General features: G+C 50.5%; 1 protein-coding gene across 1 annotated transcript; it reads right to left on the bottom strand.

The window, feature by feature from the left end:
- Positions 1 to 7,699: 7,699 nt before the first annotated feature.
- TWIST1 (twist family bHLH transcription factor 1) lies at positions 7,700 to 9,263 on the bottom strand. Its single transcript, XM_027738948.2, has 2 exons — positions 8,608 to 9,263; positions 7,700 to 7,935 (listed from the first exon to the last, which is right to left on the bottom strand). The coding sequence occupies exon 1, from the start codon at positions 9,218 to 9,220 to the stop codon at positions 8,651 to 8,653; it is 570 nt and encodes a 189-aa protein (XP_027594749.1). The 5' UTR covers positions 9,221 to 9,263; the 3' UTR covers positions 7,700 to 7,935; positions 8,608 to 8,650.
- Between the last annotated feature and the right edge of the window lie 6,209 nt (positions 9,264 to 15,472).

The following is a 15,472-nucleotide window of genomic DNA, read 5'->3' as shown; positions in this document are numbered from 1 at the left end:
GCTGCCCACCCCTGGCCTGGCCATCACTGGAGGGAGCGGGTATCATGTTACTGCTGGGCAGGCAGAAGAAAGGAGAGTGTCAGGCTCTGTCACGTATTATTAGTACTATTTCTCCCCATTAAAACCATGCCTCTGAGCAAAGGGGTTTCTTTCATGTTCTCCCCCACCAATACTCTGACAGAACTCCTAAAACTCAGGAATTTTCCAAATCAAAGACTTAATCGTTATCCTTCTGTCCGTTTCCCCCCTCTCTGCCACACACACTATACCCCAAACTGCTTTAACTGTCATTATCCCCAGCACAGATGCCTGTTTAAATTCTTGATTCAAGCTGGAGGACATTTAATAGCTGCCTGGATTAAATATTGCAGACTCCAGCCCAGAATCTCTTTGAAAATACAGGTCGAGGAACTATGTCTAAATTTGCTGGATGAAAACCGATCTATGATATATGTTTTAAGTTCAGATCTGAGGACCGTGAGGAAGGGGGAAGGGAGTCTGTTCTGGATCTGGTTTATATTGGTGTAAAAACCTTGAAGTTGAAAGGTGTTCCAGGATGCTTAGAGAGGGAGAAAGACAGAAAGTGAGAGGGAGGAGGAAAGAATGAAAGGAAGAAAGGAGGAAGGTAAGGATGAAAGGAAAGAAACAAGGAAAGGAGGAAGAAAAGAAGGAACGAAAGAAGGAAGGAAGGAAGGAAGGAAGGAGGGAAACAAGGAAGCAAGAAAGCAAGAAAACAAGAAAGCAAGTAAGCAAGAAAAACTCATTAATTTGCTAATCTTTCTACAAGAAAAGTGGATATATTTTCCATTGCAAATAATTAAATACGAAGCACGGCATAGCACTTTGAAAGTGCTGAGGTTCTGTGGAAGAATTAGCCGCCTGTTTGAAATTAACACTAATTTGGCTCTTACATCAACAACCCCTTCGTAGACAGCATCTCGCTCAGTCACTAAACATGTTTGATAACTCCAGGGTTCAGAAGCGAGTGTGCATGTGTGTGTTTGTGCCTGTGTGTCCAGAACATGTACACTTATACATGTGAAGAAAAACTTTATATCTTCTCAAATTCTGACACAAAGGTGAAAACTACTTTCCCATTGTTTTCTAAATTGCGTTAAAGAATACAATACAAATCGGCATTTGCTGAAAATGGTGATATCTGCTGAGTATCCCAAGTCCATCGTTTATAACATTGATGGAAAAGAAAACAAACAACAACAACAACAACAACAAAAGGACTCCACTCCTTTAAATAAAAGGACTCCTTTATTTAAAAAAACTTTGAACGTTTTTACAAGATCAAGTGATTGGGACTCAAAGGCAATAAATCTAGATTAAGAATCCCTAGGGATTTTTAGACTGATGCTATAGATCATTGGTAGCACCTCAGTCTATGAATCTGTGTTATATATGCCTGCATTGTCATTTTCAAAACTAATGTGCTTAATATCAGTCCTTTTGCCTTTGAAAACACTTGCATAAAAAGAAAAGAAATGACTGAATTAGTTTCTGTCTGGCAAAGTTCAGTGAGAACTCTTCTATTATTTAATACAGGTACCTATTTTAAAAGCCTCCACTGCAGTTCAAAATTAACATATCAAACCCAGTTGTAGAAGTAGATGTGCAGAAATAAGCGAGGCATATCTACAGCTCACCGAAATGATCTGTGAATGAAACACAGTCAGGTGTTTGCGGGAGTCCGAGAGTCCTCGGCTCCAGGGAGGGTCTTTTCCTTGTCCATCCCTGACCTGCTGGCTGAGGGGCTGGCAGAGGGACAACTTTCCGCCCCGCCACCTGCCAGAGTGCCTCAGCACTGATAACGGTGGGCAGCAAGGATGTAACACGAGCAATAGATTTTACGCTAAAATACCAGCAGTGACCTTACAAAAGGAATAAAACCCACCCCGGAACGCAGGGCTGGTAGCTACAGAGGGACTGGCTGCCCCTTGCTGCGAACGTCAAACTGAGGACAACTTTTAATTTCCTGGAGAGCCGCGGCACTGCCGCCCTCCCCGCGCCGGGGCCGGGCCGGGCAGGGCCGGGCAGGGCAGGGGGTCCCTCCGCCCGCGGACCCCGCTCCCCGGCGGTGAGCGAGGGGCCGGGAGCGCCGGGCAGAGTCGGGCGGTGCCGCCTGCCTTTCCCGCGCCCGGAGGGCTCGGAGCTGCCAGCCCAGGCTCTCCTCTGCTCCTCTTAGCAGCCTCTACCACCTTCAAACAGAAAGCAATTGATTAGTTTCAGTTTCTCCTCCCAGCAGAGATCCGATACTTTCCTTGGGATCAAACACACCCGAGACTAAAGGAGGGGGCAACCGCCAGGAAAGAGGGAAAGAGAGAGAGAGAGAGAGAGAGAGAGAGAGAAAGAAAGAGAGAGAAAGAGAGAAAGAATGAGTAAGAGAAAAAGGGAAAGAGGGAAAGAGAGAAAAAGAGAAAGAGAGAAAGAAAAAGAAAGAAAGAAAGAAAGAAAGAAAGAAAGAAAGAAAGAAAGAAAGAAAGAAAGAAAGAAAGAAAGAAAGAAAGAAAAGAAAGAAAAGAAAGAAAGAAAGAAAGAAAGAAAGAAAAGAAAGAAAAGAAAGAAAGAAAGAAAGAAAGAAAGAAAGAAAGAAAGAAAGAAAGAAAGAAAGAAAGAAAGAAAGAAAGAAAGAGAAAGAAAAAGAAAGAAAGAAAGAAAGGAAGGAAGGAAGAAAAAGAAAGAAAGAGACGGAGGGGGAGAGGGAGAAAGAAAGATAAAAAGAAAATGGAAAAGAAGAAGGAAGGAAGGAAGGAAATTTAACTAGGCTGACTGGAAGAGGATAATATGTTTGAACGGCTACTTTTTTTACAAACAAGCAAATAAAGCAATTTAAGTAGAACCTACGTAGTCCATATCTGTGTGCAAATACGCATATAGAAAAAGGCAAAAATGTTCTACACTTGAATTTCTGCGGGCCTTTCTCTTCCCAGTGTTTACAAGGCGGGGCTCCATTTGCAAGTTGTACATCTGTTCGCTTCACGTGACATTTTCATAAAAGCTCTAACATCTGGTCAAAATAAACCTCCTTCAGGTACCTGCTTAACTTTTCACATGTCAAAATCCCTTCCTCGCTGAAGCTGTCCTTTCCCCCACGGCTCTAGCCGTGTCTGGTGCTCCTTTCTTGACTGCTTGTTTAATGACTCTACCTCGTCCCGAACAGAACAAAGCAATCCTAAACTTTCAGGGGCGACCCCGACCCTTCCCAAGAGCATCATTCCCCCTCTCGCCCCCTCCCGTCTCCAGTTTTCCCCGCATTAGGAGGACAGAATATGTGCCCTTCACCACCGCACGATATTGCGGCGGGATTTCTGCATCCCAGCCAACAGAGTTTGCGGTCCCCCCTCCAAGCGAACTCACAGTCCTGCTCGGGCTAATATTTTGCACAAACACTGATAAAGCTCCGAAAACCAAATGATCAGCACCTAATTCTCACAAACCTATTTGTTATTATTTCTGCTATTATTCATTGCGAGTGTTAATAGTTGTAGCCGTCTTGATGTTAGCGTGGTTCATCTGGATTGTTTTGGAGTGAAACACGTCCTCTTTTGCGTGTGTCCATACGGTGAAAAAGAGGTTTTCTGTAAAGCTTCTGTAAATTTGATATCATCTCTTTATGAAAAGGGTGGGGAAGTGTCTGCTACCCAAGATGAGACGACTACCTAAATAAGAGGAGTGTAAGTGTTCCTGAGCGGGCGAGGGAGAAAGGGAATTACTGAGAGAACGGACAATTATTCCCCGATCCTAGTATTTTAGTTTTGTTTTGCGTTTTATTTCGGATATTTAGACGAGTGTTACCATCATCATTATGTTTCCGGAGCTTTATTGTTCTTGCTCTGTAACACCCTTCTAAGCCTCCCGCAATCTCGATCACTTGGTTCTTATAAATGGCCGGCTTGTTTGCTTTTAAAAAAGAAAAGGGGGACTTTTGTACAAGTGATTTTAACCTGCTCCACCTTCAAGTGACCTGCCAAATGCTCCTTCTTACTTTATAGACATCTGGGAATTCCATACATGCCTTAAACTCCAATTACACACCTTCTTCAAAGGACACGTGCTTTGATTTGCCAAGAACATTAAGTGGACTGAAGTCGAAAGAAGCTGGTGCAGAAGTTAATGTAAAATACATCCTGTACCCTGTTTACTGCGGGCAGGTTATGTGTGCAGTAAATAAGTCTCGGTGGGATGCGGATGTGTGTCCCTCTTTTTTTTCACTTTAGCCTCCCGGATCCCTCTACGGAGTGGACTGGACTTGCCGTCACCACTACCACCACCCTCTTCCTAAAGATGCTAATTTATGGCGGGAGCGCTCCCGCTCTCCCGGTGGGTCCCCGGCCTGCCGGAGTGGGACAGGTGAAGGGAGCAGCGTGTGAACGGAGCGGACGCAGCCCCCGAGCGCGGCTGTGGGAGCACCCGCGCCAGCAGTCGAGCCCATTCCCGGGAAAGGCTCCCGGAGACGCAGAGTCCCGCAGCGGCTCCACCCGGGCGGCAGGTGCCCGAGCTGCCGGCGCCGCAGGTGAGCCCTTCTCCTCCTGCTCTTTTACATCACTTTTGTGCCACTCCCCGCTCCCTCCGTTTCCCTTTACATCCCCACCGCCCGTTTGTTTGTTTTTCTTAAAATTACAGATGCAGGGAAAACCGCCTGACATCATGGGAGCGGGACAAGCGCGCACTTTGAAGGGCTCCTGGGCAGGACTTCAAGTGAAATCATACGCCGGGGAGGAATCCGATACCGGCTTGGAGAAAGCAGCGGGGCGGCCCCTGCCAAACCGAGGAATGCGCGAGGGCCCGGGGCCGGCGCCCCCCGCCCGCCGCCCCGCAGGAGGCGCAGCGCCGGCACCGCCGCTCCGCGCCCCGCCAGCTCCGCCGTGGACGCGGCGCTGCGACGGGGCGGCTGCGCGGGCCACGGACCGCTTCTGATTCTGAGAATAAACGGGACAGACTGATGCCTCGGAGAAAGAAGTGAAATCAATCAGGACTTTCAAAGGCAGAGTTAATTTTCCGATTGCAAGAGTGTTAAAAATTCCCAGAAGGCAAATTAATATACACATTATTTCTTTTTTCCTTCAGTAAGCCTGACGCTGACTTAATCGCTTTTGGCTTTAGCACCAGGAGCACCAGGCCTCTGCAATCCCCAGTTCCAGCCCAGGAAAGGGTACGCTTGTATTTTTAAAAAGGATTTACCTCCTTTTAATGATTTTTTTTTTTTTTTAATGAAGCAAGGCTGGCAGTTGGTAGCCGGGAAAGCGCACCGACTGAGTGCCTGGTGCCCGGGAGTGCTGCGACGCCGGCAGGGGCTCGGTCGGAGGGACACAGGGGTGGAGGTTGGGAGACCTGCCAGTGGCATGAGCCCCACGGACAGGAATTGGGGATTTTTTTCTCTCGGGTGTTCAGCTTGCTCCAAACGTTTCGCACCGTCTGGGTCAGGGGCCTCTTGCTGGTTACAACAGGGTCAATCAGGTTTAACTCCATCAAGTGGGGTTGCTCCGGATTTTTAAGGAAGAGTAGTTTGGTTCGTGGTTTTTGAAGTGTACTTGATTCCTCACTCATATTTCGCAGGAATCCCCTTCCATGAAACGCACCTTCCCCTCAAACCCGAGCAGCTCATCTCGTTTTCGGTTTTTCGTTGGTTTGTTTTTTTTTCCCCTAACGTGTTTTCTTCCTAAACGTGAGGAGTTCCCCCCCTCCCCGCTTTCCCCGGTGTGATTTCTCCCCCAAAAGGAACAACTGAAACCTCCCACAACCTCTCAAATCCCTCCAGCTCCACTACCAAAGTCGCGTCGGGTCCCCATGCCTCTCGCTTTCTCTGCAGCCGAGACATTACCTCCTCCTTGTCAGTCGGGTGCATCGGAGCGGGTGTTTGGAGTCGCTGAGCGAGGACCTGCGGGTGCCCGGGTGCCGGGGAAAAGCAGCGGCCCCCTGCGAAATCGCAGCAGCTCTCCCTCCTCTCTATCACGGAGGGCTGCGACCACCAGGGCCCCCATGTAATTTTCAAGTCCTTGCTAATCCGGCAGCGCAAAGAAGCTCTGCAGGCTCTCTACTGTAAACATTGCGCACTGGCCTACAATATGTGCGATATTAAATTCATAATACTATTATGTCAGCAATACACGGCAATGCGTGGATACGGAAACAAAACCAGTCAGACAATGAAGACAACTCAACACGGGCTATGCAAACAGGTTCTGCTTTGAGAAAACACCCCATCCTATTTATCCTAGATACTGGCCGAACCCCGGCGGCAGGGTCCCTGTCTCCGCTGAGGACACTGCTCAGCTCTCAGCACACCCACGCATCCTTCGCGGCCACGGAAGGGCAGGAGGTGCCACTCCACGCGCACCGCCAGGCTGCCAAGGGCTGGGAAATGAGCAAGTGACAGCAGAGGTGGAATGAGCTGTCCGGTTATAGGGGTTGAGTTTTGGTTTGGGTTGTTTTGTTGTTTGGGCTTTTTTTTTTTAACAACTTCCCTTTCACCTTCTTTCCGAGCCCTCAGATCTGGAAATTCTCTCTCTCTTGCAGCTGGGGTCTCGCCGCATACTGGGACCTTGTGGAGGGTATGGTGAGAAGAAAGAGGGGCAACATGCCCCCTACACTTAGAAAAGGAGAAGAGGGCGGATTAGCATATCCTCCGTGCTTCGCACAATGAAAATGTGATCGCTAGTATATATATTATATTAAACCCTGGAGAGCAGACCAGTCAAACATCACTTCCACCGGAAAACCCCACTCGCTACACACTTCCCTGTTTCAATCTCACTTTCTCTTGCTTTGCCTGTGAATGGACGAATCTCTGCTTAAAACCGATACCTCTTCCTCAGGGATATCAGCAAAAATACCTACACCAGGGGCTGAGGAATGGGACCTGCTCCTGCCTCACATCTGGAGGCAAAACACAGCAGCAAGTGCCAGAGTTCTGCAGCGAAAACTCTACTCCCCGCACAACTCCGCTATGTTTGGTTTTAAGACTAAATGGGGAGAGGGAGAGAAAGAGAGAAGAGACAACACTTTCCTCTGCAGATTCAGTGAGCTTCAGCGCAGAACAATAAAGCTGTCTCAATAAATAACGTACCTGTGTCTGTCAGTAGCTAGTTTATTTGCTTTTTTCTTCTGATTTGTTTATACTAGTGATCCCTCTCTCTTGGGTGTCTTTACAGCTCAACAAGCAGGTATGCATCTCAAATTCGACCCTGAGTTCTCAGATAGACAAAACTTTAAGGTTATTAAAATTTCAATCATATTTATTTATTGCAGAAAAATAATATACAATGATATTTACAAAACAATCATAAAAATAGGAATGCATTTAGACACCGGATCTATTTGCATTTTAACATGGGTCATCAATAAATAAATAAAATGTTTATTTTTTTTCTCAGAGGAAAAATAATAATAATAAAAAAGTTAGGAACCGGGTGTATAACAGCTTGAGCCCAGCTTATTCCCCCCTAAAAAAAAAAAAAAAAAAAAAAAAAAGTTTTCATCTCTACAGGGATATTTTTGGTTGTCTGGTTGGTTTCATTCAAGAATGAAGAAAGTCCACAATAATGTATTTCCTTTAATCAGTGGCTCACAGGCACGACCTCTTGGGAATGCATGCAAAAAAAAGGGCATATAAAATAAAAAAAAGTTCAATTCCAACATTCTTCGTCAAAAATTAAAAAAAAAAAATCGAACGATTCAGACTTCTATCAGAATGCAGAGATGTGTGTACTGTACCGACGCCCAAAGGGTAGTCACTGTCCAAAGCCCTTGTCTCTTTCTCTTTCCTTAAGTGCTCCCCACGCCCTGCTTAGAATTTGCATATTGCTCTTCTAATTTCCAAGAAATCCTTGGTACATTTTTTGTTAAACAAGACCAAAAAAAGAGAATCGTATCCAACTTCAGAGTCTCTAGATTGTCCATTTTCTCCTTCTGTGGGAACAATGTCATCTGCAAAAACCCAGAGAGGGCGGAAAACTCGTTACTTAAATGAAAGATACACACACATCTATCTACACCTCTCTGTCTCTGGAAATACACGTATCGGGCAGGAATGAAGAAGGAAGAACCCGCCGTGCGATGACCGTGTGACACCCCAGCCCGGCAGCCCGCGGTGTCAGAGCCGAGGGAAGGGACTGCTGGGGCGATAGGAAACGTTCATCGGGCAGCACAACTGACGGACATGGATTCACTTCAAAATACGAGCAGCAGCAGCAGCAGCGGCAGCAGCAGGAGCCATCCCAGCAGCTCTGCTGGCTCCGCGGCGTTTGGTGAAAAAGTGATCTCCGGCCGGCCCCATCTGGCTGGGGCACACCCGCACCGCCGCCGCCTCCCGCCCGCAGCCCACCCCGCCTGCCGCCGGCAGCGCCCGCCACGCGTGGGCCCCGCGGGGCCGGGGGCGCACCTCGGGCCGCGCAGGAGGAGGGACTCGCCGGGCTGGGGGAAGCACCTCCAGAGGCACCTCCAACCACCCCGCTCTCCGGCTGGTCCTGGAAGCCAGGCCCCTCCGGACGGGGTGGGGGCCTTGTCGCCCCTCGGCCACGCGTGCCCGGCCCACGGCGCAGCCGGCGGCCTCTCGCCTTCCCCCCTTTCTCCCCGCCGGTTTCGGGGTCCCTGCCTTACCTAGGGCTCCTGCCGGGGGGATGCGGGTGGGGGACGCCGCCTGCTAGTGGGATGCGGACATGGACCAGGCGCCCTCCATTCTCCACACCGAGAAGGCGTAGCTGAGCCGCTCGTGGGCCACATAGCTGCAGCTTGCCATCTTGGAGTCCAGCTCGTCGCTCTGTAAGACCTGGTAGAGGAAGTCGATGTACCTGGCCGCCAGCTTGAGAGTCTGGATCTTGCTCAGCTTGTCCGAGGGCAGAGTGGGGATGATCTTCCGCAGTGCGGCGAAGGCTTCGTTCAGCGACTGCGTGCGCTGCCGCTCCCGCACGTTGGCCATGACCCTCTGGGTCTGCAGCTCCTCGTAGGACTGGGGGCTGCCGCCGCCACTGCTGCTGCCGCCGCCCCCGCCGCCCCCGCCCGCCCCGCACTTCTTGCCCCGCTTGCCTTGGGCCGGGCTGCAGGGCTCGTCCGCGGCCCCGACGGCGCCGCCGGCGCTGCGGCGGCTGGAGCGGCGCTTGCGCCCCCCTCTCTTGTTGTTGGGCAGCTGCTGCCGGTCCGGCTCCTCTTCGCTGTTGCTCAAGCTGTCGTCGGCGGGGGAGACTGGAGAGTTTGACTCGTCCTGCTGCATCATCTCTGGGGGGAGACGCGAGAAGCGGGCCGGGAGGGGGGGGAGGGCAGGGAGAAGAGGGGGGCACCTAACCCGCCAGCTCCCCCTTGATCGGCTGCTTCGCTGGCCTGCGAGAAGAAGGAGGAGGAGGAGGAAGGGAGGGAGGGAGGACCTCACTTTGGGGGGAGGGGGGATGGCATTAGGATCCAAGAGGAAAAAATATGAAAACGCCAACCAAAAAAAAAATCCCTCCCGATCCCTCCTTGGAGCCCCTTCGAAGTGTCTGGGATTGGGAGAAAGTTGAAGACTTGGAGGTTCTTATAGCTCCTGCTGGCGGAAAGTTTGGGGGCAGCAGTGTCATTGGCCTGACGTGGAGAGGAGGGACTTTTGCTGAGTTTTATAGGAAAGTTTCCGCTTCCCCCCCTCCACGCCCTCCCCCAATTATTTTTTTCAAGCCATTCACGAGTGATCTGGCCTCCCCCCCCCTCACACACATACATCCTTACCCCAACGTCTTTCTCGGTTTCCCTCTCCGCGGTTTCTCCCTCAGGCTCCTTCGGTTCGCGCTCGGCCTTGGAGTGCTGCTGAGGGGCCGGGCCGGGCCGTTATGGGGGTGCCCGACACCCCGTGCTCTGCTGCGGAGGGGACAGCGGGGCCGCTTAGTGCCTGCACTGGGGGGCGAAGACCCCATAGCAGCTGGGGAAGCCCACATCTCTCGGGCTTTCCTCGCCGCAGCGGGCACGGCTTGCAGCGAAAAAGAGGAAAGGGAAATTACCCACGGGACAGCATCCAGGCACATCCTAATTTTGTCCCGCTCTAGCACACGCCGCACTCCCATCACCGAGCGCCCCCGGGGTCTGACTTGCCGAGAGAGTCGTACATCTCTGGTCTGGGGAGAGGTGGAGGCACAGCCTCGTCTCTTTAGGCTGGAGGACTGCGCTTGGAGAAAGTCATCTTCAGAGGTGGGAGCAGCGGGAAAATTAAGCACTGGCTTCGTACGTACATAAGCATCAGTCCTTGAGCTCGTCTTAAGAGAAACCCGGGAGGTTCTGCGTGCCCAACCTGGCACACAGGGAGATGGAAGGGTGTGCAAACCCTCTCTGCCCACACTCCGTGTCTACTGACCACTCACTTCAGTTCGTCCTCCCTCAAGGCGCCAAAGTCCGAGTCACTTCCTGGGAAAGGAGCTTATTTATTTTAATTTCTCTTTTATGTTTAGAGCCAAAGTAATTTCTCCCCAACCCCCGCCTTTGTGCCTCCTTCCCCGCTCGCTGGCAGTACAGAGCAGGTGGTGTGTCTTTTTAACAACAGCTCAGATTCAAACGGGGAACGCCTGGGAGGGAAAGATAGAAATTACCATCCCTGAGTAAATGGGGTGAAGCACTTTCGCTGCTCCCTGCGCGGGGACAGTATGCCTGCCCTGCCGGCCTGGCAGCCACTGCCTAGACGGGCAGCGCCGGGTGCGGGGCAGAGCGGGCAGAGCCAGCAGCGCCGTGGCTTCCCGGCTTGTTTGAGGTGTGAGTGCCGTCTGGGAGAACGGAATAGCAGAGGAGTGAAAAATGTCCTTGTCTGGGACAAAAAACTCGAGGCTTCTGGAAGAGCGCTGTCATCTTTTCCGGGGAAAAGAACTGTCACTCCCCCCTGCCTGGGGGCTCCCTGTCCCGGGACCTGACACGGGCCAGGACCTCGGCGCGGCCGCTGTCGAGGGGCAGCGGGCCCAGCGCGGCCGATGGCCCCGGTACCCGCCGCAGCGCCCGTCGGGCACCCGTCGGCGCCGGAGCTGTCCCGACGCTCCTCCGCTCGCTGCTCCCCTGGGAGACCTCTCCTCCTCGGGTCTTCCATCCCGCGGTGCGAGTATATAGCAGTCTGCCCTAAGCCTTATCTTTTGGGAAACAGCTGGAAACAAGACGGGAGAGAAGAAAGCGACCGACTTAGCCGGCAAAGGAAGACATGCCGCCATACAGACGTACAACGAGCCAGCATAGCTTCCCCGGCTTTCGGCTTGTCCTTGCTGTGTCTGTTGCGACCGCAGGCCTCTCTACTCAACACCATGGCTTGTTCGGGGAGCTTCAGAGGTTCCCTTGTGTTGGCTGTAGCTGCTGCCCCCAAGGTAAGAAGAACTGGCTCTCCTTTCACCTCCTTCTCACCAGTAATTTTGTCTCTACCCAGAGCCTCAGTGCTCCTCTGGGGTGTTGAGCAGTGTCATTACAGACCAAAGGTTGGAAACAGTAGTAGTGAGCATCTGTAGGTGGCTGTTGGGGCCTTCCTTCCTTCCTTTCCTTCCTTCTTTTCCTTCCTTCCTTTCCTTCCTTTCCTTCCTTCCTTCCTTCCTTTTCTTCCCTTTCATCCTTTCCTTTCCTTCCTTCCTTTTCTTCATTTCCTTCCTTTCCTTCCTTCCTTCCTTCCTTCCTCTCTCCCTGCCTCACTTCCTCCCTCCGTCTCTCCCATTCTTCTTATGGAAAAAAACGTTGAAGTGCAAATCAAACCTGGATAACTATCACCTTGCTTGGAACAGGATGCTGTCTGAAAGGAGAGAGAGGCAGCACCTCCTGAGGTGATTCAGCAGGAGGCACCACTTGTCTGCGTCACCCGAACTTTGAGTGGGATGCAGGACATCGCCTGCTTGTCATGGGGCGGGAGGAGGGTGTGTAGAGCAGGGTGTGAGGGAGAGGCAAGGACAGGTGGAGAAGCAGTCTTACATGGTTTGCAAAGGCAGAATGTGTGGAGAAATGTAGGGAGGGACTGAGTTGAGGAGAGGGGTTGACTGTAGTAGATGGTTCAGTGTTAGCTACTCTTCATGGAAACTGCAGCAAAAACAACCAGCTAACAGTGGTTAGCAGGACTCATGTGGTACTACCTAGGACCTGCACACTGCTCTATGAACTATGACTGCACAGAAAATCACATCATTTTCATTTTGGCTTTTGTTTCATCTTTGACTCACAAACTATGGGCTCAGGAACAAAGGAAACTAAGCCCATAGTGTTACTGCCAAGACCCACACAGGAGTGCAGGGGCCAGATGAGCTGTGGTGGCAATGGTCTGGCCTGGGGGACCTGCTGCTGGGCTGGCTGTTGAAGCCTGCCTGGATCTCCCAGGCCTGCTGGCTGGAAGCACACCTGCCTGGTGCTAGGGTGTGTGGAACCATGTCTGGAAGAGGGTGGATGTGTCAGACAGTCATATCTGAGGGTCTGTGTAAGAAAGATATACTGGCTAGTTTCATGTGTGAGAATGTGTTTGTGTGTGCATGCATGTACTGTTGATCTTTTGCACTGTGCACACATGTATATGTGTCAGAGGGAAGGGGAATGAAGTCTGTGAAGATATTAAAGAAAATCAATTAAATTCTGATTTATTTTGAAATATACAGTTCGGATGGGGGTTGAGGTGGAGGCTTTTTGTTCTGCATTAAAACCATAATCATAGTTTAGTTCATGTAGCGTCAGGTCATCTGTTTTGAACCTCCATTAAGCCACTAAGGTAGTCCTGCAGACTACCCTTGAGCATGGGGTAAGGGATTCCATGTCCTGTTCTCTACTATGCATATACATGGCTTGGGTGAGTATTCCTCTGGCTCCTTGGGCAGAATCTCAACCCTTTTTCACTGTTTGGTGGCAGGGTAACAAGCAAAACTGCAAGCTTCCCTGGGCCTCAGCTCAGGAAAATGTGCCCCCTTGCATGGGGTAGTGGCAGGACACAGAGCACTCCAGCATTTTGTCATCTGTCCAGTAAGGTAAACTAACCATCTAGATTACAGGCGTGGGTGTGAACATGGAGCTAAATAAATTACAAACTCCTGGGAAAGCAAAATGAAGAATAAGTTGGGCTGTGATGATCAGCCAAAAGAAATCTCCCCAACTATATGCTGGCCCTTGCGAAGGCACCCATTAGCAGCTGAGGCACTCGCAGGCTGGGACAAGCAGGATCTCCCTTAGCCAGGCAGAACATCATAGCTTTTGAGGGAAGCAGGTCAACAGTTTGATTCTTTCTTTGATTTCTAAGAATGAATAAAGGTTTGATTTTTTTGCCTGCTAATAAATCAGTGGAGAAGTTTAAAAACTAGGGTGCTCAAGATCTGGTGGTTACAACTACAGTGTTGCTCATCAATGTGTTATACACATTGTGCATACACACAAATTACAGCTGTATTGCAATAAAGCTGTTCAGTATTCCCCATGCGGCATACAAATACACACGTTGCAATTTAGCTCTCAAAGACTGCTCACTGTAGTAAAACTCTCTCACTGGTGGCAATTTCTTGGAATATTGAGTAATGTAAGTATTACATATGCGCATATTGAGAGACAGCCTGTCTGAGCGTTTCTGATGCCAAAACCTTCAGTCCAGTGTTTCCTCAGAAGTTGTACCTTTAAGACCTATTGCAAAGGCCACTAAAATCACTTGAAGTTACCCTACTAATTTTTGTGGTCAGGAATTCCTATGCACACTAGGTGAAAGCCTGGTTGAGACCATATCCCTTCAAAGGGGACAAGAGAGCACCTAGCAACTTTCCATACTGACGTTTATGCTGTAATTTGCTCTGTTTTGAAAGCACATCGGGAAACAGGCTCAGAACCCTCCCTGTGCGCTGGTAAAAAGTTGTGCGCAGCAACAGCAAACGGGTGGAAGGAATATATAAAGGGCAGGAGAGCGGGATAAATTTTTCGCCTTCTTTCAACTTTTTTTTTTTTTTTTTTTTATTCCTGATACCGCGGCAGCTCATACAACCAAGGACGTGGAAAAGCTGACAAGCATCTCACGCGATACAGCCTCGCTACCTGGACCCCGCGGGGGTGGGCGCGGTGCTGCTCGGCTCGGCCGGCGAGGCTGGAGCTGCGGGGCCGCCCGGCGGGGCCGGGCAGGGGGCAGAGCGGCGGCCGGGCTGTGCGGCCGGCGGCCACCGGAGGGCACGATTCCCCGCCGGTCCCCGCTACGGCAAGGGGTACGGCTCCCAGGTGAGTCGCTCCCACCTTCAGCAGAGCCAGGCGGGCATCCGCCGTGCTCCTGCGGCAACCCAAGTCCCGCCAGGCTGGGCCACCCGAGCTTCGCGGCTGTGAGGTGCCGCCCGCCCGCTCCCGGGTCTGTTTGCACAAATTACGTGTTTCAGCGAGTCCCGAGTGTTTTTTCTCGCCGAGGCGGCCCCAGGCGGCGGGAGTGCCACTGCCTACACGGGCTGCGGCCGTGCTGGAGCCTGGGGGGAGATCCGGCACAGGGATCCTCCGCGGACACACGGACACTTCCCATGGACTTGCTTCTAGCCCTCGACGCTCGCTTCGTTTGGAAGCTTTGGAAAACAGACGCATAATACGGAGTACTCCAAAGAGTCAGTTTCGTTGTCAAAATTACTACAGTGGTTTTTATTTTGTTTTTAAGCTCGTTGTGATGTGGTCGTTCATCTAAAAGTCCTAGCGGCTTGCTGCCACAAAAGCAGTGTTGGTCCCAGTGTTCGCAGTGTCCCCGGTGCGCGGCCGGTCCCACCGCCCAGCCCTCCCGCCCCTGGGCCGGCGACAGGGAGCGCTGTGCCCCCCGAGCACAGCCCCTCGGCATGTCCTGCATCCTCCTGTCTTCCCAGCTCTCGATTCCGTGCAAGGCCGAGAAATACTTATATCCTATTATCAAACCAGCAATCCCACATAGGAGTCAGATGTCTCAATAAATTAAGATCTGAAATTATTTGCAACACCTGTTTTTATATGAAATATTTCATTTGTATATGTTTTATTCAGCTCCAGAAATAAATCATGGCAGTGGATGTGGCTTTTTAAGTAGAGCATAAGTAACTTGGTGGAACTCTTAGTGATATCCTCTCTTGTATCCCAGAGAAGACCAGTCCTTCCCATCACAAGAGATCAACATATCTAATGCTGTGGTGGAGCTCTGCCCCTAATTATGGCTCTGGGTCTTGTTTATGTGGTTTCACATCTAAATCTGAGAAGATTGCTTAGTAAAGCAAACTTATCTACACTCTAGGGAATAACAATTATTTATATTAATAATGGAGCTTATTTGCTATTTCAACTCCTTTGATTTTTTTTCCTTTTCCATCTCTTCCATCTTTCCTGAACTGTACAAATATATCTTTTTTGTATTCTGCCTGCTCCCACACATTAGTTAAATCTATATATTCAATCTTTCAGTACGCTTGGTCTATAGAAACAACATAAAACTTTAGGTCTTTTTAGTCACAAATCCTGCTTTTTCTTCCAAGGTGGGGGAGGGTGCACCTCCAGCACAGTGATGGATAAAGCATTCCACAAAGCCTTCTTCCTATGGGTG

The sequence above is a fragment of the Pipra filicauda genome, unplaced genomic scaffold (assembly GCF_003945595.2).
Source record: "Pipra filicauda isolate LSUMZ 115617 unplaced genomic scaffold, ASM394559v2 scaffold66_size7647185_pilon, whole genome shotgun sequence".
In the NCBI taxonomy this organism is placed as follows: Eukaryota; Metazoa; Chordata; class Aves; order Passeriformes; family Pipridae; genus Pipra; species Pipra filicauda.
Note: the sequence above shows the minus strand (reverse complement) of the source record. Positions and strands in the feature narration are given on the sequence as shown.